This window comes from Podarcis cretensis, assembly GCF_951804945.1.
Source record: "Podarcis cretensis genome assembly, chromosome: 18".
NCBI classification, from domain to species: Eukaryota; Metazoa; Chordata; class Lepidosauria; order Squamata; family Lacertidae; genus Podarcis; species Podarcis cretensis.
Genome location: NC_137188.1, coordinates 8,805,151 through 8,827,748, shown reverse-complemented (window position 1 = coordinate 8,827,748; position 22,598 = coordinate 8,805,151). Strand labels below are relative to the sequence as shown.

Below are 22,598 nucleotides of genomic sequence, written 5' to 3'. Positions count from 1 at the left end.
GAAATGTACATGCTGTCTCTGTGAAAGCAGAGAGCAACTGAACCACAAAGGAACAGGAAACCATTAAACATCACATCCGTCTCCCGTGAGACTTCCAACGGCCTGGCATCTCTAGAATTCAAAACAGTGTCTTATGACTCCAGGCACTGCACAGTGGCACAAACAGAAACCAACAGGGCATGTGTCTCTGCCGGGGTCCTACACGAGAGTAGGACGATCCTAACAGCAGGTTGCCCTCTGTTTTCCAGAGAGGTCGTACCTGAGATGCTGGCTTCTCTCGGTCACTCACCTGGGCTGTCTGTTTCCTGCCCTTGTTTCCCCAGGTCGCAACGAGTGCCAGGAGATACCCAACGTCTGTAGCCATGGTGACTGCGTGGACACGGAAGGGAGCTACCTCTGCATCTGTTTCAACGGGTTCAAGGCCACCGGGGACCTGACCATGTGCATGGGTGAGTAGGGATCTTTGGGCAGAAGGAATCTTCTTCTCCCTCTGGCCTGTCTGCATGCTGCCGATTTTGCACTTGAGCAGCGGAACCCACTGCCACATGACAACCACCAGTTTGGATGGCTTTGAAAGAAAACAAAGAAGGCAAATTGGGGGGGAAATGTTTAAAGAAAAGAAGACTGGCAAAATAAATTATTGAGCTATGCAGGGCAAATTATTACCAAAAAAAGGGCAATTGTTTAAAGCATATTTTTTAAGCTTTGTGTGCAGATTTTTTTACATTAGTATAACTTTTAAAAGTCACTTGTAATAAGATGAAGAAGGTTTTAAAATTGGATTGTTAAGTATATAAGGTTTTATGGGCGTGCATAAGCAAGTATATTATAATGGAACCAAGAGGGGGAATGGAGGGAAGTTGATCAAAATTTATGGTTTGATTTGGTTATGGGTTTTTGTTTTTGTTTTTGTATTGCTATTTTTGGGAAATCAATAAATTGTTATCAATTGTATCTCAAGCCATTTGCCCATGTTGCCATGCAACCAGTCCATGCAGAATGTAGGCACCCTATATAGAAACTTGCTATAACATGAAATAGTAGTTTGCATCATATGTTTGCACCTAATAATTATACAGTGGTGCCTCGCAAGACGAAAAGAATCCGTTCCGCGAGTCTCTTCGTCTTGCGGTTTTTTCGTCTTGCGAAGCAACCCTATTAGCGGCTTAGCGGATTAGCGCTATTAGCGGCTTAGCGGCTATTAGCGGCTATTAGCGGCAAAGCGGCTATTAACGGCTTAGCGGCTTAGAAAAAGGGGGGGAAGCGAAAAAAATCGCAAGACTCGCAAGACGTTTTCGTCTTGCGAAGCAAGCCCATAGAGAAATTCGTCTTGCGAAGCGCCTCGAAAAACGGAAAACCCTTTCGTCTAGCAGGTTTTTCGTCTTGTGAGGCATTCATCTTGCGGGGCACCATGGTAAATAGAAGAATGTAGGCACCCTATATATAGAAAGGAGCAAACCAGTGATATCTTAGGGAGCAGACGAGGCCCATGACTTACATCATCGGACCCTGGACAACACAAAACACTGTTGCTGGATGTAGGTTTTATTTTATTTGTTTTTTCTCTTATATTTTGGAAATGTACATCCAGTGTTTTCTTTTCCTTTAATTTTTTGGGGGGACCCCAAGAGAGTGGGGCCCTAAGCTATAGCTTGTTTAGCTTATACGTAAATCCAGCACTGGCTATATACAATGCAGAGTTAATCGTTCTGGGTTGTCCTTAGGATCTCTTCCAAGGCTCTGAAGTGCATCAATCGACGTTACATCTTTTTTTAAATCTTTTTTTAAAATAAATTTTTATTAAGATTTTAAAGGTTACAGAAAAAAATAATAATAAGGAATAAAAAGAGGACAATCAAAAATGAAAAAAAAGAAAAAACAATACACATACATAAAAGACATCATCAAAAAACCGAAAAAAGATAAGAGAAAAAGAAATAAAAAAAACAAGTCAAACCTTTAACTCACTTACTTACATTCACTTATTTCCTTGACTTCCTCACGCCTCCCATTTTTGTATTCTAATTCAATTAGATATTCCAGCAAATCCTTCCAACTTTGTTTTAATCCCAATAATTTATCTTAGCATACTATAATTCCCCTCTATATGTTCTAATTCATATAAATATTTCAACAAATCCTTCATCTTATTTTTATCCTTATATCTTATCTTATTATACTATAATTTTCCATTCTTTCTTTCACCAAATAACCATCCACTTTTACTTTATCCAATCTTAACTCTCATCCAAACCTATATATCTGTACGTTTCCCCTAAGGTCAAAAAAGATTCCGTTCCACGATTTCCCCATCTCTCATTAAAAAAAAAACAAGAAACAAATTATATTATATACACTTTAAATTCCCAACTTTCTCCACCAGATCCCCTCTCCGGTTTCGGCCCCCAGCAAAAATCCATCAATCTCGGAAAACCATCAACCCGGAGATCTTAAATCCGCAGTCAACATTACATCAATCCCCTCTCGCTGTTTTTGCATCCACAGACATCGACGAGTGCGACCGGCAGCCCTGCGGGAATGGGACATGCAAGAACACTGTCGGCTCCTACAATTGCCTCTGCTTCCCCGGGTTTGAGCTAACCCACAACAACGACTGCATGGGTAAGAGCAAGGGCAGGGCGCCTTGTGCCCGAGGACTGAGTGCGGCCCTCCAAGCCTTTCCGCCTGGCCCTCAGGACTCTCCACAGGCCACACCCCCTTTCCTAAGCCACACCCCTCGCTGATCCAGCTTCACATCCTCCTCGGGCGTTTTCTCCTGGAATAGAGTCGCAGAATCGTAGGCCTGTAGAGTTATAGACTCAGTGGCGTAGCGTGGGGGGTGCAGGGGGGGCCAGCCGCACCGGGCGCAACATTTGGGGGGGGGCGCTCGCACTCGCAGCTCTCTGCCCCTACCTGGCTCACTCTCTCTCTCTCACTGCAGTGCTGGCTGTGCGAATCCGATCCGAGCTGTCGGGTCGCCGCCCACTGTGGAGGGGGAGGGTGCCAGGCGTGCGTTGCGGTGCGGAGCGGAGAGAGAGCGAGGGAGGGACTATCTGGGGGAGGGACAGTGCAGCGGCCGCCCAGCACAGCGCTGAGCGCGGGAGAGAACCACACCCGGTTAGGGGGCGCAAATTACTTGCCTTGCCCCGGGTGCTGACAACCCACGCTACGCCGCTGTATAGACTCATTGAATTGTAGAGTTGGAAGGGACGCCAAATGTCATCCAGACCAACACCCTGCGATGTGGGAATCTCAACTAAAGTATCCAGGACAGATGGCCATCGTACCGCTGCTTAAAAACCTGCAAGGAAGAAGAGTCCACAAACTCCCGAGGGAAACAGTTCCATAGAATTGGAAGGCATCCATAGGGTCATCCAGTCCAACTCTCTTTAATGCAAGAATCAATAATAATAATTTATTACTGGTACCCCTTCCATATACAGTGGTGCCCCGCAAGACGAACGCCTCGCAAGACGGAAAACCCGCTAGGCGAAAGGGTTTTCCGTTTTGGAGGCGCTTCGCAAAACGAATTTCCCTATGGGCTTGCTTCGCAAGACGAAAATGTATTGCGAGTTCCTGCGGGGTTTTTTCCCCTTCCCCCCCCTTTTCCTAAGCCGCTAAGCCGCTTATCAGCTGATCCGCTGATAAGCCGCTTAACAGCTGATGACTAAAAGCCGCTAAACCGCTAATAGCGCTAATCCGCTAAGCCATCAATGGGCTTGCTTCGCAAGACGAAAAAAACGCTAGACGAAGAGAATTGCGGAACGGATTCTTTTTGTCTTGCCAGGCACCACTGTAACTGGGTGGCCCCAGCTGCTCTGGGAGCCTTGCAGCAAAACATAAAAGAACACAACAAAACCTCAGGCATTAAAAGCTTCCCTATACAGATATCTTTGGAAAGTTGTATAGTTCTTTATCTGCTCGACATCTGATGGGAGGGCATTCCACCAAGGGAGGGTGCCAGAGCTGAGAAGGCCCTCTGCCTGTTTCCTTGTAACCTCACTTCTGGCAGTGAGGTAACCGCCAGAAGGCCCTTGGAGCTGGACCTCAGTGTCCAGGCTGGACAATGGGAGTGGAGACGCTCCTCCAGGTATACAGGGCCATTTAGGGCTTTCAAGGTCAGCACCAACACTTTGAATTGGGCTCGGAAACGTCCTGGGAGCCAGCATAGATCCTTTGATACCAGTGTTACATGGTCCCAGCAGCCACTCCAAGTCGCCAGTTTATCAGCTGCAATCGGGATTAACTGTAGTTTCCAAGTCACCTTCAAAGGCAGCACTTGAAATCACGTCAGTGCAAGTAGATAAATAGGTACCACTGTGGTGGGAAGGTAAATGACGTTTCCGTGCGCTCTGGTTTCAGCCACGGTGTCCCGTTGCACCAGAAGCGGTTTAGCCCTGCTGGCCGCATGACCCGGAAAGCTGTCTGAGGACAAACGCCGGCTCCCTCGGTCTGAAAGCGAGATGAGCGCCGCAACCCCATAGTCAGACTGGACTTGACTGTCCAGCGGTCCTTTACCTTTACCTTTGATGATGATGATAACAACTAGGACTAGCCACCTGAGAAACAGTTTCTATCTAAATGATAGATTTTGGTTTTAAACACAGTGTAAGGTCGTCCCTGTGGAAGTATATTGTATTCAATTATGGGGTATCAGAGTTTTTAGGGGGTCAACCAGGCTGGGATAGCTGGGATAGCAGGCTTGTTGGTTTTTGAATGTCTGATGTAGATTTTTTCAATTTCGTTGTTCTGTATGGGACAATGGCAATAATAATAATAATAATAATAATAATAATAATAATAATAATAATATCCTGCCCATCTGACTTTCCCCCAACCACTCTGGGTGGCTTCCAATATCTATAAAAACATAATAAAACATGGCACATTAAAAAGCTTCCCCATTCAGAGCTGCCTTCCAATGTCTTCTTAAGCAAAAGAATCAAAGCTAATGCGATTCCAAACTCCCAGAATGCCTCTGGATAGAGGATGCAGAGATTTGTGTAGAAACCAGTAGGTTTTTCCATTGATCCCTTCCACCTTTGCCTCTGGCCTCACCTGCCCCAGCTCACGGCCCTCAGGAGGATATGTCAGCCCTCGGGTTGCGAACCATAGCTGTCAACCGTCCCTTATTTGGCGGGAAAGTCCCTTATCCCAGCGCCGCGTCCCGCTGCTGTCCCTTATTGATGATGTCCCTTAAATTTCCCGGGTTTCAAAGGAAGCAGCTCCTCTCCCTCCCTCCCTACTGGCCAGGGAGGAGGGAGGCTCCAACTGTGTTGCTTGGCTGTGTTGCTCACCCAATAAGGAGTCTAGGAACGACTGGGGGGGTGGTGGAGCTTGCATGCCTTGTGCTGATCAAATAGGCCGCGTTGCCTGGGGACTCGCCTTTGCTCAGCGCTTCCCAGCGGAGAGGGGACGGTGGTTTTCCTTGCTGCATCCCCTTTGCCGGGTTGCTGCGCTGTGGGAACCACCGCTTGAGGCTTCGTTTGGCTGCTGGCTGGGCTTTCTCCCTTTGGCTCGGAGGGGCTCAGAAGTCGAACATACCTGTGCTCTAAAAATCCCTTATTTTGGCTGCCGATCCCTTATTTTCGAGGCTGCTGGTCCCTTATTTTCAAATCTGTGACAGCTCTGTTGCAAACTGCTCTAGATTCCTGCAGAGGGAGGTGGCTCGGCCATCTTACGGAGACACACTTTGCCGGGGCAACTCCATGCTCACGTTCTCTCTCTCCCCCCGCAGACATCGACGAATGCTCCTCTCTGGCGGGGCAGGTGTGTCGGAACGGGCAGTGCATTAACAACATTGGTTCTTTCCGGTGCCTCTGCCAGGAGGGCTACGACCACACGCCGGACGGCAAGAACTGCGTCGGTGGGTGTCTTCTGGATCCTCTCCCTGGAGGCTCCCCAGGAAGGGTGGGGTGGTCGAAGCAGGGTCGGATGTCCCCAGAGGGAATCCATTCCACCAACCGGCAACAAGGATATCTCTTTGTGGAAGAGGGCAGGGCGGCCTCTTCACTTCCAGACTCTCGAACAAGGCATAGGATCACAAAAATGGGAAATCGAGCCTTTCGTGTCATTGGCTCAGTCCTGCGGAACTCCCTGCCACTCAAAATTCAGCAGAGCTTTTCTTATATTCCATTTGTTTTATTCATTTATAATGATAAAAGATAATGACCGTATTTTTCGCTCTATAAGGCACACTTTTTCCCTCCTAAAAAGTAAGGGGAAATGTGTGTGCGTCTTATGGAGTGAATGCAGCAATAGCTGCGCAGCAATCCCTCTTGCTGTTCTGGCTTCAGCGATAGCCGCGCAAAGACTCTTTCAACAATATTTGATTCAGAATATTCTTTTTCTTGTTTTCCTCCTCCAAAAACTAGGTGCGTCTTATGGCCGGGTGCATCTTATAGAGCGAAAAATACGGTATATACTGCAGTGTCTTTTAAAAATATATCAGAGCGGTTTACAGCAATAAAATATAACAGTACAATTTTAAAAAAACATATTTAAAAGGTAAAAAATAGACACCGTTGTGGAGGGATGCATTCTTAAGCGCCTACATTGCAGAAGAGTTTCCTGCAGGAGTTTAAAAGCTGGCAGAAAAGGCGCCTGCTGAATTTATAGTGCCAGGGAGTTCCGCAGGACTGGGCCAATGACACGAAAGGCTCAATTTCTCATCATTGTCCAGTGAACTTCACCAACTCAGGGAAAGACCCAAGGGCGTTCCTGCATCTCTGCGATCAAACTGGGATGTAAGGGATCAGGCGATTTGTTGAGGTACCCTAGCCCTAAGTGTCCAGGGCTTCCTAAACGAATGCAAGGGCTTTTAATCTGACCAGCTGTCGTGGAGGCAGAGGTGGGGTTGGAGGCACCAGCCGGGGAACCCCCAAGGAAACCCCCAGGGGAAGAAGGTTCAGGGCCCGGGGACTGGTGGTAGGACAATGACGAGTGGTCAGAGGGAGAAGGAGGAACAGATTAGGAGGAACAGGTGTCAGTGTTGGAAATCAAGCCTATCTCGGGAGTAACTGGCAACACTCCCAGGCACCCGGCTTGGTCTCCTGTTGACCTCCCTGGCTGCATTCCCAGCAAGATCCAGGCTAGGTCGCGATAGGCGATTCTTCTCAGCGTGAGAAGAACACACCCCCTCCCTCCTGCTCTCCCGGCAGGGAAAGGGAGATAGACAGAAAACGTTTTTGCATGCTTTTATTTCTGTCTTTGAAGCATTACAGAAAACATGACTGCTCTCTTCAAGCTCCAGCAGTCGAGAGACAAACACCTCCTGTATTTCCTGTACAAGAGCGAGAGGAAGAGCTCATATTACACTCTGAGCTAATTCCGGTGCATCGCACTGTGTTTTGACTGTCCCTCTGTTTCCCACGGAACAGTCCCAACATTCCATCATGTGATGTTTTCAAGCTAGCAGTTTACAACTGCATTGCTTCTATATCGTAACAGTCGGAAGGTGGGTGATGTGGGAACAGGGTTTAGTGAGAAGTCTAGAATCAGAGGGACGCGGGTGGCGCTGTGGGTTAAACCACAGAGCCTAGGACTTGCCGATCAGAAGGTTGGCGGTTCGAATCCCCACGACAGGGTGAGCTCCTGTTGCTCGGTCCCAGCTCCTGCCAACCTAGCAGTTCGAAAGCACATCAAAAGTGCAAGTAGATCAATAGGTACCACTCTGGCGGGAAGGTAAACGGCATTTCCGTGCGCTGCTCTGGTTCTCCAGAAGCGGCTTAGTCCTGCTGGCCATATGACCCAGAAGCTGTACGCCGGCTCCCTCAGCCAATAAAGCGAGATGAGCGCCGCAACCCCAGAGTTGGCCACGACTGGACCTAATGATCAGGTGTCCCTTTACCTTTTAGTAGAATCAGAGGCAGAAGCTGGAGCCCCATTGAGTGACTCTCAACATCTCCCTCTTTCCTTATTCTTCCCAGACATCAACGAATGTGTCAGCCTTCCCGGGACTTGCTCTCCGGGAACCTGCCAGAACCTCGAAGGCTCCTTCCGTTGCATCTGTCCGCCGGGTTACGAGGTCCAAAACGACAACTGCATCGGTAAGTTTCATTTTTGAAGCTGTCCCAGAAACTCCAGCGGGTGCAGAATGCTGCAGCGAGGCTCCTCACGTGGTCTCTGCCATGGGAGCATATTCACCCAGTGCTTTTCAAGCTGCACTGGCTCCCGGTGGAGTACAGGGTCAGATTTAAGGTGCTGCTTTTGACCTTTAAAGCCCTTCACGGCCTAGGACCCTCGTAACTACAGGATCGGCTCTCCCGGTATGCCCCACGGAGAGCCTCAAGGTCCATAGATAGCAACACCCTAGTGGTCCCAGGCCCTAAGGAAGTTAGATTAGCTTCAACCAGAGCCAGGGCCTTTTCAACACTGGCTCCCGCCCGGTGGAACGCTCTGCCTCATGAGACCAGGGCCCTGCGGGATCTGATTTCTTTCCGCAGGGCCTGTAAGACAGAGTTGTTCCCCTTGCCCTTTGGCTTGAAGCCAATTTGATTCCCTCCCCCTCTTTCTTTTTCCTCCTGTGATGAGGCTGCATTTTAATATTTTAATGTTTCAATATTTTAATGTTGTATTTTAATCTTGTTGGTTGACCACAAACTTGACATGAGCCAACAGTGTGACGCGGCAGCTAAAAAAGCCAATGCAATTCTGGGCTGCATCAATAGGAGTATAGCATCTAGATCAAGGGAAGTAATAGTGCCACTGTATTCTGCTCTGGTCAGACCTCACCTGGAGTACTGTGTCCAGTTCTGGGCACCACAGTTCAAGAAGGACACTGACAAACTGGAACGTGTCCAGAGGAGGGCAACCAAAATGGTCAAAGGCCTGGAAACGATGCCTTATGAGGAACGGCTAAGGGAGCTGGGCATGTTTAGCCTGGAGAAGAGGAGGTTAAGGGGGGATATGATAGCCATGTTCAAATATATAAAAGGATGTCACATAGAGGAGGGAGAAAGGTTGTTTTCTGCTGCTCCAGAGAAGCGGACACGGAGCAATGGTTCCAAACTACAAGAAAGAAGATTCCACCTAAACATTAGGAAGAACTTCCTGCCAGTAAGAGCTGTTCGACAGTGGAATTTGCTGCCAAGGAGTGTGGTGGAGTCTCCTTCTTTGGAGGTCTTTAAGCAGAGGCTTGACAACCATATGTCAGGAGTGCTCTGATGGTGTTTCCTGCTTGGCAGGGGGTTGGACTCGATGGCCCTTGTGGTCTCTTCCAACTCTATGATTCTATGATTCTGTGATTTATGATTCTATTAGCTGCTTTTACCAGCTGCCTGTTTTGTTGTTGCAAACAGATATCAATGAATGCGAGGAGGAGCCCAATATCTGCCTCTTCGGGAGCTGTACCAACACACCTGGAAGTTTCCAGTGCATCTGCCCACCTGGCTTTGTGCTCTCCGACAACGGCCGGCGCTGCTTCGGTGAGTGACTAGCCAGCAGCACGGCTTTCCCCATCCTGTCCTGGCCGGATGTCCATCCCCCCACCTCCTCTGGGACCATACTATTCTCTTGGTGATTTTTAAAGGTAAAGGGACCCCTGACCATTAGGTCCAGTCGTGGCCGACTCTGGGGTTGCGGCGCTCATCTCGCTTTATTGGCCGAGGGAGCCGGCATACAGCTTCCGGGTCATGTGGCCAGCAGGACTAAGCCGCTTCTGGCGAACCAGAGCAGCGCACGGAAACGCCGTTTACCTTCCCGCCAGAGCAGTACCTATTTATCTACTTGCACTTTGACGTGTTTTCAAACTGCTAGGTTGGCAGGAGCAGGGACCGAGCAACGGGAGCTCACGCCTTCGCAGGGATTCGAACCGCCGACCTTCTGATCGGCAAGTCCTAGGCTCTGTGGTCTAACCCAGTGTTTCCCAACCTTGGGCATCCAGCTGTTTGTGAACTACAATTCCCACCATCCCTGACCACTGGTCTTGCTAGCTAGGGATGATGGGAGTTGTAGTGCAAAAACAGCTGGAGGCCAAAGGTTGGGAAACACTGGTCTAACCCACAGTGCCAATCTGGGTGATTGTTACCCAGAGGTAAACTGCTCCTGGCTAGAGAAGCTCCATTTAGACCACTTCCTTACTTATTTCATGAAACTGATACAGTAAGCCCACAACTTGCACGCATGCAGCCTTAAATGCTTGGTGGAAACATTTTGAAAATATAAAAATAAAAAGGGGAAAGACCTCCAGGTTGAAAAGACTTTGGCAATCCCACTTGCCATTAAACATAATGTATTTAGACTACAGTGGTACCGCGGGTTAAGAAATTAATTCGTTCTGGAGGTCCGTTCTTAACCTGAAACTGTTCTTAACCTGAAGCCCCACTTTAGCCAATGGGGCCTCTCGCTGCCGCCGCCACTGCGCAATTTCTGTTCTCATCCTGAAGCAAAGTTCTTAACCCGAGGTACTATTTCTGGGTTAGCAGAGTCTGTAACCTGAAGCATCTGTAACCCGAGGGACCACTATACTGTAATCCTATATACTAACATCAAACTCAAAGCAGTGTAACTCAAGCAGTGGAGGCAATAGATTTAATAATAAATAATAATAATAAAACCCATTTTATTATTTCTTTGTTTGTAGCACAAGAAATAATATTTCTATGTTGCTTTTCGTTCACACGAATAGCAAAGCGGCTTACAAACAATAAACAATGACATAACCCGAGCTACAACTGTATATGAAATGTTGACTTTAGGCGTGACCTCCGACTCCCCTTGCATACGTTGTGGGCTTACGGTACACTTCTTGGTTGTTTTCGTTTTCGACATAGGTTTTGGGTAAGGATGACGTATGAATGCATCACCCAGAACTAGAACGAGGGCCAGAGCACAACAGCTGCTTCACCCAGCGATTTATAACATGGGTGAAGCAGCCCTCGCTCCCGAGTCCCTCTGCCACCTCATACCGCAGAGAGACAGCAGGGGCAGGCAGCTTCTTTAAACTGCTCCACTGGGGGGGTGCTGGGGGTGGCGCTGTGGTCTAAACCACTGAGCCTCTTGGGCTTGCCAATCAGACGGTCGGCGGTTCGAATCCCCGCAATGGAGTGAGCTCCCGTTGCTCTGTCCCAGCTACTGCCAACCTTAGCAGTTCGAAAGCATACCAGCGCAAGTAGATAAATACAAACTACAAGAAAAAAGATTCCACCTAAACATTAGGAAGAACTTCCTGACAGTAAGAGCTGTTCGACAGTGGGATTTGCTGCCAAGGAGTGTGGAGGAGTTTCCTTCTTTGGAGGTCTTTAAGCAGAGGCTTGACAACCATATGTCAGGAGTGCTCTGATGGTGTTTCCTGCTTGGCAGGGGGTTGGACTCGATGGCCCTTGTGCTCTTTAAACTCTATGATTCTATGATTCTATGAAAGCACACCAGCGTAAGTAGATAAATAGGTACCGCTCCAGCGGGAAGGTAAACGACGGTTCCGTGCGCTCTGGTTTCCGTCAAGGTGTCGCGTTGCGCCAGAAACCGTTTAGTCCTGCTTGCCACATGACCCGGGAAGCTGTCTGCAGACAAACGCCGGTTCCCTCGGCCTGAAAGCGAGATGAGAGCCGCAACCCCATAGTCGCCTTTTATTGGACTTAACTGTCCAGGGGTCCTTTATCTTTTACTGGGGGGCATGCAGCAAGCATTTTAATGAAGCCACTGCTCCGGCTTGCGGGAGCTGGAGGCCGGGGGCTTGTTCAGCTGGGAAGCGGGCTTCCTTAAACCCCCACATCTCTGCTGATCGATGCGCCCCAGGAAAAGGAGTTCGCCCCCTGCCTCTGCTTCCGTGCTAAGGCAATGGCGGCGAATGAGGCAGGGGCCTCGTTTGCACGCTTCTTCGGACTTTGGACAAGGCAAAAGCTGAGCACAGAGATGCTCATGGTCTCCATGGCAACGGCTTTCTTCCTCCCTCCCTGCATCCTTTCCGACGTCATAAAATACCGTCATATCACAATGTTTAGCTGGCGACATACAGCCTTGGCGCTCATCCGTCTTGGCTCAAAACCCGGGAGTGAGTGTTCCGGTTTGCGAACGTTCTTTGGAACCCGAACATCTGACGGGGCTTCCGACTGGCTGCAGGGACTTCCTCGAGCCAATCAGAAGCCACGCCTTGGTTTCTGGCCATTTTGGAAGTCGAACGGACTTCCGGAACGGATTCCGTCCGACTTCTGAGATTGCCACTGTATTATGATGCTGGAGAGCAGGTATCGCCCAGCCCTAATAGTAAAGCTAAAGGGACCCCTAACCATTAGGTCCAGTCGTGGCCGACTCTGGGGTTGTGGCACTCATCTCGCTTTAGTGGCCGAGGGAGCCGGCGTACAGCTTCCGGGTCATGTAGCCAGCAGGACTAAGCCGCTTCTGGCGAACCAGAGCTGCACACGGAAACACCGTTTACTTTCCCACCAGAGCGGTACCTATTTATCTACTTGCCCTGGTGTGCTTTCGAACTGCTAGGTTAGCAGGAGCAGGGACCGAGCAACGGGAGCTCACCCCGTCGCGGGGATTCGAACCGCCGACCTTCTGATCGGCAACTCCTAGGCTCTGTGGTTTAACTCACAGCGCCAGCCGCGTCCCTCCAGCCCTCATAGGTTTACGGAAAAGCTTGAAGAATAAAATTATCACCGGGGGCGGGAATGAGCAGCAATAATATAGGGCCGGTGCCCTGTTCTTCCTCTACCCTGCAGACACTCGGCAAAGCTTTTGCTTCACCCGCTTCGACAATGGCAAATGTTCCGTGCCAAAGGCCTTCAACACCACCAAGGCCCGGTGCTGCTGCAGCAAGATGCCCGGGGAAGGCTGGGGAGACCCTTGTGAGCTTTGCCCGCAGGAGGGCAACGGTAGGTGACCCAGCTGGGCTGACCTGGCATGGAGAGAGTTTGCGGGCGAACTGGATTCAGGGCCGGCCCACCCATTAGGTGGTTTGAAGCAGCTGCCTCAGGCGGCATAATCCCAAAGGCCCATCTGCCAGTGGAGAAGCGGTGAACACAGCTCCTCCAAGTTCCCCTGTTTTCCAGAGACAGTCCCGGATTTACAGAAGCCGTCTTGGTTTCTGATTTGATTCCAGAATGTCCCACTTTTCCTTAGGACGTTCTTATTTTCATCAGAGTAATGTTGGAGGGGATGGAATAGGACGTCCCTATTTTCATTGGAGAAATGTTGGAGGGAATGGAATAGGACGTTCTTATTTTCATCAGAGTAATGTTGGAGGGGATGGAATAGGACGTCCCTATTTTCATTGGAGAAATGTTGGAGGGGATGGAATAGGACATTCTTATTTTTATGACAGGAGTGCCTGGTGTGCTCTGGTCCATGGGGTCACGAAGAGTCGGACACGACTAAATGACTAAACAACAAAATTTTCATGGGAGAAACATTGGAGGGGATGGAATAGGATGTCCCTCTTTTCATGGGAGAAATGTTGGATGGTGTGGAATAGAATGTCCCTAATTTCATGGGGGAAACGTTGGAGGGGATGGATTAGGACGTCCCTATTTTCATCGGAGAAATGATGGAGCATATGGAAAAGAACATCCCTCTTTTCATGGGAAAAATGTTGGAGGGTGTGGAATAGAACGCCCCTATTTTTGTCAGAGAAATGTTGGAAGCCATGAGCTCATGTGATCATCCGCAGAGACAGACAGGCAGATGCAACCAACCAAGTCACACTCAGAGCAGACGATTGACCTGAATGCATTTAAAGTCTAGACTCAGCGGTGCTCTTCTGAGTACAGTGGTGCCTGGCAAGACGAAAAGAATCCGTTCCGCGAGTCTCTTCGTCTTGCGGTTTTTTGGTCTTGCGAAGCAAGCCCATTAGTGGCTTAGCGGATTAGCGCTATTAGCGGCTTAGTGGTTTAGCGGATCAGCTGATAAGCCGCTTAGCGGATCAGCTGTTAAGCCGCTTAGCGGTTTAGCGGATCAGCTGATAAGCGGCTTAGCGGATCAGCGGATCAGCTGGTAAGCGGCTTAGCAGTTTAGCGGATCAGCTGATAAGCGGCTTAGCGGCTTAGCAGATCAGCTGGTAAGCGGCTTAGCGGCTTAGCGGATCAGCTGATAAGCTGCTTAGCGGCTTAGCGGATCAGCTGATAAGTGGCTTAGCGGCTTAGCGGATCAGCTGGTAAGCGGTTTAGCGGCTTTTAGCAGATCAGCTGATAAGCGGCTTAGGGCTTAGGAAAACGGGGTGGAAGGGAAAAAACCCTGCAGGAACTCGCAAGACATTTTCGTCTTGCGAAGCAAGCCCATAGGGAAATTCGTTTTGCGAAGCGCCTCCAAAACGGAAAACCCTTTCGTCTAGCGGGTTTTCCGTCTTGCGAGGCGTTCGTCTTGCGGGGCACCACTGTATGGCTTAATGTCAGCAAGCACACAATCCAGGTGTCTTCCGTGTGCACCTAAACAACCTCAGACTGGCCTTCTCTCTGATTTCCACTGGTAATTCATTCCAGAGACCCAGAGCTGCAACACGAAAAGCCCAAATAAGATTTGTTTTTGTTTAGTCATGTCCGACTCTTCGTGACCCCCTGGACCAGAGCACGCCAGGCACTCCTGTCTTCCACTGCCTCCTGTAGTTTGGTCAAACTCATGCTGGTAGCTTCGAGAACACTGTCCCACCATCTCGTCCTCTGTCGTCCCCTTCTCCTTGTGCCCTCCATCTTTCCCAACATCAGGGTCTTTTCCAGGGAGTCTTCCCTTCTCATGAGGTAGCCAAAATATTGGAGCCTCAGCTTCAGGATCTGTCCTTCCAGTGAGCACTCAGGGCTGATTTCCTTCAGAATGGAGAGGTTTGATCTTCTTGCAGTCCATGGGACTCTCAAGAGTCTCCTCCAGCACCAGAATTCAAAAGCATCCATTCTTCGGCAATCAGCCTTCTTTATGGTCCAGCTCTCACTTCCATACATCACTACTGGGGAAACCATAGCTTTAACTATACGGACCTTTGTCGGCAAGGTGGTAGCGGCAGATAAAAGCACCATGGGTTTTCACAACTTAGCCCTGCGCAGAGTAGACCCTTTTTAACGAAAGAGCAAAATAAGCATGCTTCATTTCCCCTCTCTCTCTGCAGTTGCTTTCCAGGAGCTGTGCCCTTACGGTCACGGTGCGATTCCTGGACCCGGCGATACCAGGGAAGGTGAGTAACAAGAGAACAGGGCCTTGCGGTGGTGGCTCCTTAATTGTGGAATGCTCTCCCCAGAGACTCTCAGCCTTTTAAGCAAAGGCCAAATGGGATTCCTTAGCTGTGATTGCAAGGGGTTGGGGCTAGATGAGCCTCGAGTCATCCCCTTCAGACTCTGCGATTCTACTCGTCGAGTCGGAATCTCATTTCTCGACACTTGAATCCCTCGGTTTGGGTCCTGGCCCTCCGATCGTGGACTGGGAAGCCTGTGGGCCTCAGGATCCATGCATGCTTGTCCCCAACCACGGAGCAGGCAGAGGACTTTATTGCGCCGTTCACAGTGTTGCTCCCTTTCTAGATGTGAACGAGTGCTCCGAAAATCCCGGCATCTGCATCAACGGGAACTGCATAAACACGGATGGCTCGTTCCGTTGCGAGTGCCCCTTTGGCTACAACCTCGACTACACTGGAGTAAACTGTGTGGGTGAGTGGGGGTTAATGTATATGGGATGCAGAACAGGTAGGAGTGGGATACCTAAATACCACTTTGTCACCTTTCCCCATATGTACAGTGGTCCCTCGGTTCTCAAACTTAATCCATTCCGGAAGTCCGTTCCAAAACCAAAGCGTTCCAAAACCGAGGCGTGCTTTCCCATAGAAAGCAATGCAAAATGGATTAATCCGTTCCAGACTTTTAAAAACAACCCCTAAAACGGCAATTGAACACAGATTTGCTATCTAACAAGACTACTGATCCGTAAACTGAAAGCAATAAACCAGGCTGCAGTCTACTGCATATCATATCATCCTCCATTTATCCATAAATCTCTGTTTTCCCCTATACAGTGGTACCTTGGTTCTCAAACTTAATCCGTTCCGGAAGTCCGTTCCAAAACCAAAGCGTTCCAAAACCGAGGCATGCTTTCCCATAGAAAGCAATGCAAAATAGATTAATCCGTTCCAGACTTTTAAAAACAACCCCTAAAACAGCAAATGAATATGAATTTTACTATCTAATGAGACCATTGAGCCATAAAATGAAAGCAATAATCAATGTACTGTACTGTAAAATAAATAAGACAGTATTGTAGATGATTAAAAAAGTTTAAAAAAACATTTCTTATCTGCACTGATGATAGCCATTGTTTGGATGGGGGGCTTTTATCCATTTCCACAGTCACACAATCAGTCAATCAATCAATCAATCAATCAATCACTGGGTTCCACACAGTCACAAAAACAAATGAACTGAAAAAGCCTCAGAAATGAAAACACAAAATAAATAGCAGAAACAGAAGCGCCAAACTTAATCCGTTACGGAACTCCGTTTTGCCTTCCAAAATGTTCAAAAACCAAGGTGCAGCTTCTGGTTGGTGCAGGCGCCCCGGAAACAATAGCCGACAGCCACATCAGACGTTTGACTTCCAAAAAACGTTTGAGAACCGGAACAGTTACTTCCGGGTTTTTGGCATTCGGGAACCAAGGTACACAGACAGCGCCCCACGCCCCCAGGACGTGTGCCACACCCTGTGGGCAGCGTGTGATGCCCTGGGACGCGCGTCAGCCACACACCCGCCTGGTCTCTGCCCCCCACCCCCCTGGAGCTTGAAGCTCTGCCACTGCCAGGATCCATCTTGGGCCGGCTGGCCGAAGGCTGGCTGCGCTACTGCTGTGAGGGACAAGCCCCTCTTGAAATAAGCGTGCTGTAAGATCTGGGTTCCCTGCGTGCAGACGAAAGGAGTAAATAGGTGAACAAAGCATATTTCTAAAAGCTACGACAGTCTCCCCTGCATCTCGATTCTCCAAAGGACCATAGACCCCGGGTGAGTGCCCAGGACCCCCTGGGCTCTTGCCACCGCTCTTGCCAATATTGATGTTTTCATTTATCTCCTCTTCCTTCCCTGCCACCCCAGACACGGACGAATGCTCCATCGGGAACCCCTGCGGCAACGGGACATGCACCAATGTGGTGGGGGGCTTCGAGTGCGTTTGCGGGGAGGGGTTTGAGCCGGGACCTATGATGACCTGTGAAGGTTAGTGGGGACTTTGCAGGGTGGCGGGTTTGCTTGAGGGTTTGACGCTGTTTTTATTGGCATGTTATTATGTGACAGCTGCATATTCCTGCGTTGCCAGGGGTTGTATTAAATCGGGGGTCAGCAAACTTTTTCAGCGGGGGGCCGGTCCACTGTCCCTCAGAACTTGTAGGGAGGGCCAGACTATATTTTGAAAAATAATAATAATATATAGAATATATATATTCTATATATTATTATATATAATAAAATAATATATTCTATATAATATATATAGAAATTATATATATTATATATATTATATATATTATATATGTATATATAAAATTTATAAATTATATATAATTATATTATATATAATATAATATTATATTATATTCTATATAATATATATAGAAATATTGTAAAATTAATGAGTGATAGAAAAACGTTGGAATGAAATTTTATGGCTTTAGTAGAAATGCTATAAGGAGTTAAGCTTAAATAAGTGTACTAATTTTAATGGAAATAAGATTAAAATATGTTAAGACATTTATATGATAGAAAATAGAGAAAGATGGAAAGGAATTGCTGAAACAATTAATGGAAGTGGAATACAAAGAGGGAGGTGAGAGGAGGTCGAGGACACAAAGGAATGAAAGATAGAATATGGAAAAGGTATGATGTATGTTTTTAAATTGTTTTTGTTTGGTTTGGTTTAGTTTATTGTGTTAGTTTAATGTGTTAAGGTTGTGTTTTGTATTGTTTATATATTGTATTGTATTGTTTTTTCTCTTTTTTGTTCTTTTTTTCTTTTCTTTTGTCTTCTTTTTCTTTTTTTAAAAAAGTAATAATTTTTTTTTTTTTTAAAAAAAAGAAAAATAATAATAATGAATGAATTCCTATGCCCACAAATAACCCAGAGATGCATTTTAAATAAAAGCACACATTCTGCTCATGTAAAAACACCAAGCAGGCCCCACAAATAACCCAGAGATACATTTGAAATAATAGGGCACATTCTACTTATGTAAAAACACGCTGATTCCCAGACCGTCCGCAGGCCGGATTTAGAAGGTAATTGGGCCAGATCCGGCCCCCAGGCCTTAGTTTGCTTAAAGGTAAAGGTAAAGGGACCCCTGACCATTAGGTCAAGTCGTGGCCGACTCTGGGGTTGCGGCGCTCATCTCACTTTATTGGCCGAGGGAGCCGGCGTACAGCTTCTGGGTCATGTGGCCAGCAGGACTAAGCCGCTTCTGGCGAACCAGAGCAGCGCACGGTACCTATTTGGTCCCAGCCAAAGAAGAATGGCAACTTAAACTGATGGAAAATGCTCAGCTTGGAGATTAACGTATAGAATAAGAGAACAAAAAGAATGTACGTTTAAAGAAGGAAATGTTTACTGAATATATGGGTGTAAATTGTGTTCATTTAAAAACGCTGGTAGCATTCAGATAAATTCAACAGTGCAGATAAGTTTCGATGGATGGAACAATGGATTACTGAATGGTTTAGTTCCTGTGTATGGTATGCAAGGGGATGCAGGTGGCGCCGTGGGTTAAACCACAGAGCCTAGGGCTTGCCGATCAGAAGGTCGGCAGTTCGAATCCCCGCAATGACGGGGTGAGCTCCCGTTGCTCGGTCCCTGCTCCTGCACAGCCTGGGGGTTCGGCCACGACAAAGTCCGGGTGCAGCCGGTCGAGCGGTGACCTGAGGCGGCGGCCCATAAGCAGTTCAGCAGGACTCCGCCCTGTGGCCGCATGAGGGGTGATGTGTTGCACGAACAAGTATTCGGCGACCCACTCGTGCCAGTCTCCCCGGTCCAGTCGCGCCAGTGCCTCTTTTGCCGAGCGCACCATTCTCTCCACTTGCCCGTTGCTGGATGGATGAAAGGGTGCCGTTAGGGCATGGCGGATGCCCAGTCCCAAAAGATACCGCTCAAACGTGCCTGACGTGAACTGCGGTCCGTTGTCGGAGACAAGGACATCAGGACACCCATGCGTTGCAAACAGGCCTCGCAGCACCCGGATGACGGCCTCGGTAGTGGTGGAGGGCATAAGGGCCACCTCCAGCCATTTGGAATAGGCGTCCACCACTACCATAAAGGTTTCCGTGCGCTGCTCTGGTTCGCCAGAAGCGGCTTAGCCCTGCTGGCCACATGACCCGGAAGCTGTACGCCGGCTCCCTCGGCCAATAAAGCGAGATGAGCGCTGCAACCCCAGAGTCGGCCACGACTGGACCTAACGGTCAGGGGTCCCTTTACCTTTACCTATGGTATGCAAAATGAACCGCGGAAGGAGAAGAAGGGAAGTCATTGATATTTTAAGGTTGCTTGAATGAATATTTTGAAATGTGAATTAGAAAATTGAATAAGAATTGTACATTTAAAAAGTGACTGTGGCAATCCCTTTTACCTGACCCTATCCTTCTCTCCTGCACAGATATCAACGAGTGCGCCTTGAACCCGCTACTCTGTGCTTTCCGCTGCATCAATGCCCTCGGCTCCTACGACTGCACCTGCCCGTCCGGCTACACTCTGCGAGACGACAGGAGGATGTGCAAAGGTGAGATGGAAGCACAACAAAATGTTCCCTAAATCACCTCAGCCTGTTTGCATCTTCCATTGCTACATCTAGTTCAGTGCTGCCGGCACTGGCTGGCAGCAACCCCCAAAGGTGTTCCAGGCAGAGGACATTCCCAGCCCTATATTGACGGTGGCGGGGATTTTGAACCCCGGACGTTCTGTGCTCCAAGCTGATGTTCTGCTTCTGAGCCTATGCTCTCGTGCGTCTCCACCCCCATCGTTCTGCCCGGACACTGAGGTCCAGCGCCAAGGGCCTTCTGGCGGTTCCCTCCCGGCGAGAAGTGAAGTTGCAGGGAACCAGGCAGAGGGCCTTCTTGGTGGTGGCACCCGCCCTGTAGAACGCCCTCCCACCAGATGTCAAAGAGAACAACAACTACCAGACTTTTAGAAGACATCTGAAGGCAGCCCTCTTTAGGGAAGCTTTTAATGTTTGGTGTACAGTGGTACCTCGCAAGACGAATGCCTCGTAAGACGAAAAACTCACAAGACGAAACAGTTTTTCATTTTTTAATTGCTTCGCAAGACAAATTTCCCTATGGGCTTGCTTCGCAAGACGAAAACGTCTTGCAAGTTTGTTTCCTTTGTCTTGCAAGTTTGTTTCCTTTTTCTTAAAACCGTGCATTCAGGGGGTGCAGTTGCAACTTGACTTCAAGGAGCAACTCATAGCACGCGGTGTGGTAGCCTTTTTTGAGGTTTTTGAAGACTTTGGTGATTTTTGAAGCTTTTCCAAAATCCGTGCTTCACAAGACGAAAAAATCGCAAGACGAAAAAACTCGCAGAACGAATTAATTTCGTCTTGCGAGGCACCACTGTATTACGGTCTTTTAATATTTTGTTGTAAGCCGCCCAGAGTGACTGGGGAAGCCCAGCCAGATGGGCAGGGTAAAGGTAAAGATAAAGGGTCAAGGCATTAGGTCCAGGCATGGCTGACTCTGGGGTTGCAGTGCTCACCTCGCTTTATTGGCCGAGGGAGCCGGCGTACAGCTTCCGGGTCATGTGGCCAGCAGGACTAAGCCGCTTCTGGCAAACCAGAGCAGCACACAGAAATGCCCTTTACCTTCCCGCCTATTTATCTACTTGCACTTTGACTGCTAGGTTGGCAGGAGCAGGGACCGAGCAACGGGAGCTCACCCCGTCGTGGGGGTTCGAACCGCCGACCTTCTGATCGGCAGGTTCTAGGGCTCTGTGGTTTAACCCACAGCGCCACCCGCGTGGGCAGGGTATAATTAATAAATCACTATTATCATTATTTACCCCTTTCCCTGCAGATTTGGACGAATGCGCCGAAGGCATGCACGACTGCGAATCGCATGGGATGATGTGCAAGAACCTGATTGGAACTTTCGCTTGCATCTGCCCCCCTGGCATGCAGCGTCGGCCTGATGGCGAAGGCTGCACAGGTGGCCCCCTTTTCATTGACTTCTTTTCAAAGCCACAGCATTCTAGTCCACATGACTGCGACGGAAACACACGGGCAGGACCCTGTTGAAACCTCTGGGTCCAGAAGGGCTCTTTTTTTATTTGCCTATTTTATTTGCATCAAGTCCTCCCGCCTCACCCCTCTTTATTGAACAAAGGGATATTTGGCCCGAACTTTTGGGGCATCTCGTATCGCACTTGACCACGATTGCATGCATAACGTAAAGGCTACATTTAAAGAAACCGTCACTTGGTGGAATATAAATGTTCTTGTTTCTGCATTTGGCCTTAGGGAAGTTCTGTATACCGTATTTTTCGCTCTATAAGACACAGCTTGTTTTTGGAGGAGGAAAACAAGAAAAACAATATTCTGAATCTCAGAAGCCAGAACAGCAAGAGGGATCGCTGTGCAATGAAAGCAGCAATCCCTTTTGCTGTTCTGGCTTCTGGGATAGCTGCGCAGCCTGCATTCACTCCATAAGACGCACACACATTTCCCCCTTACTTTTTAGGAGGGAAAAAGTGAGTCTTATAGAGCAAAAAATACGGTAATTTCATACAGAGTCGTGGGAGCTGTGCTTCTTTCCAAAAGACAGCTGGAGTGGAGTTAACTCTGTAATTTAATACTTTGTTGGAAGCTGCCCAGAATGGCTCTGGAAACCCAGCCAGATGGGTAGGGTATAAATAATAAATTATTATTATTATTATTATTATTATTATTATTATTATTATTAACTCGGATCACGTTTGCAAGCGCTGTATGGTGCTTTATTTTGTTTTGTTTTTTCAAAAAAAAAAATATTAGTTTTCCAAATTTATAGTAAACACAAAAGAAAAACATTACAATAGACAAACAGACATATATCTTTGCTGTTAAAACCCCAATTTAAATAACATTGTTAAGTGACTTCCTCAGATCCCCCCTAACTGTGTTTCCATGATACTCATTTTAGCAGTTTTCCAATATCCACTTTCAAATAATCTTTCTTTCTTTTCATACTGTTCTCAGTTCATAATTCAATTCAACCTATTTTACTCCTAGGCCAATTTGGTACTTATAAGTTGTTGTTTAGTCGTTTAGTCATGTCCGACTCTTCGTGACCCCCTGGACCAGAGCGCGCCAGGCACTCCTGTCTTCCACTGCCCCCCGCAGCTTGGTCAAACTCATGTTGGTCGCTTCGAGAACACTGTCCAACCATCTCATCCTCTGTCGTCCCCTTCTCCTTGTGCCCTCCATCTTTCCCAGCATCAGGGTCTTTTCCAGGGAGTCTTCTCTTCTCATGAGGTGGCCAAAGTCTTGGAGCCTCAGCTTCAGGATCTGTCCTTCCAGTGAGCACTCAGGGCTGATTTCCTTCAGAATGGAGAGGTTTGATCTTCTTGCAGTCCATGGGACTCTCAAGAGTCTCCTCCAGCACCGTAATTCAAAAGCATCCATTCATTGGCAATCAGCCTTCTTTATGGTCCAGCTCTCACTTCCATACATCACTACTGGGGA

The 22,598-nt window shown here is 48.2% G+C and overlaps 1 protein-coding gene across 4 annotated transcripts in view; it reads left to right on the top strand.

Moving 5' to 3' along the window:
* The window catches only part of FBN3 (fibrillin 3), a 179,171-nt gene that overhangs the window by 135,207 nt on the left and 21,366 nt on the right, over positions 1 to 22,598 (top strand). For 2 of the 4 annotated variants that reach the window (XM_079960391.1, XM_079960392.1), the window contains 11 exons: positions 324 to 449; positions 2,506 to 2,622; positions 5,738 to 5,866; positions 7,929 to 8,048; positions 9,300 to 9,425; positions 12,666 to 12,818; positions 15,038 to 15,103; positions 15,447 to 15,572; positions 17,002 to 17,121; positions 19,542 to 19,664; positions 20,953 to 21,084. In XM_079960391.1, coding sequence (XP_079816517.1) covers positions 324 to 449; positions 2,506 to 2,622; positions 5,738 to 5,866; positions 7,929 to 8,048; positions 9,300 to 9,425; positions 12,666 to 12,818; positions 15,038 to 15,103; positions 15,447 to 15,572; positions 17,002 to 17,121; positions 19,542 to 19,664; positions 20,953 to 21,084 — 1,338 coding nt within the window. The remainder of the gene's footprint in view (positions 1 to 323; positions 450 to 2,505; positions 2,623 to 5,737; positions 5,867 to 7,928; positions 8,049 to 9,299; positions 9,426 to 12,665; positions 12,819 to 15,037; positions 15,104 to 15,446; positions 15,573 to 17,001; positions 17,122 to 19,541; positions 19,665 to 20,952; positions 21,085 to 22,598) is intronic. The other 2 variants (XM_079960393.1, XM_079960394.1) reach the window with 2 other exon arrangements.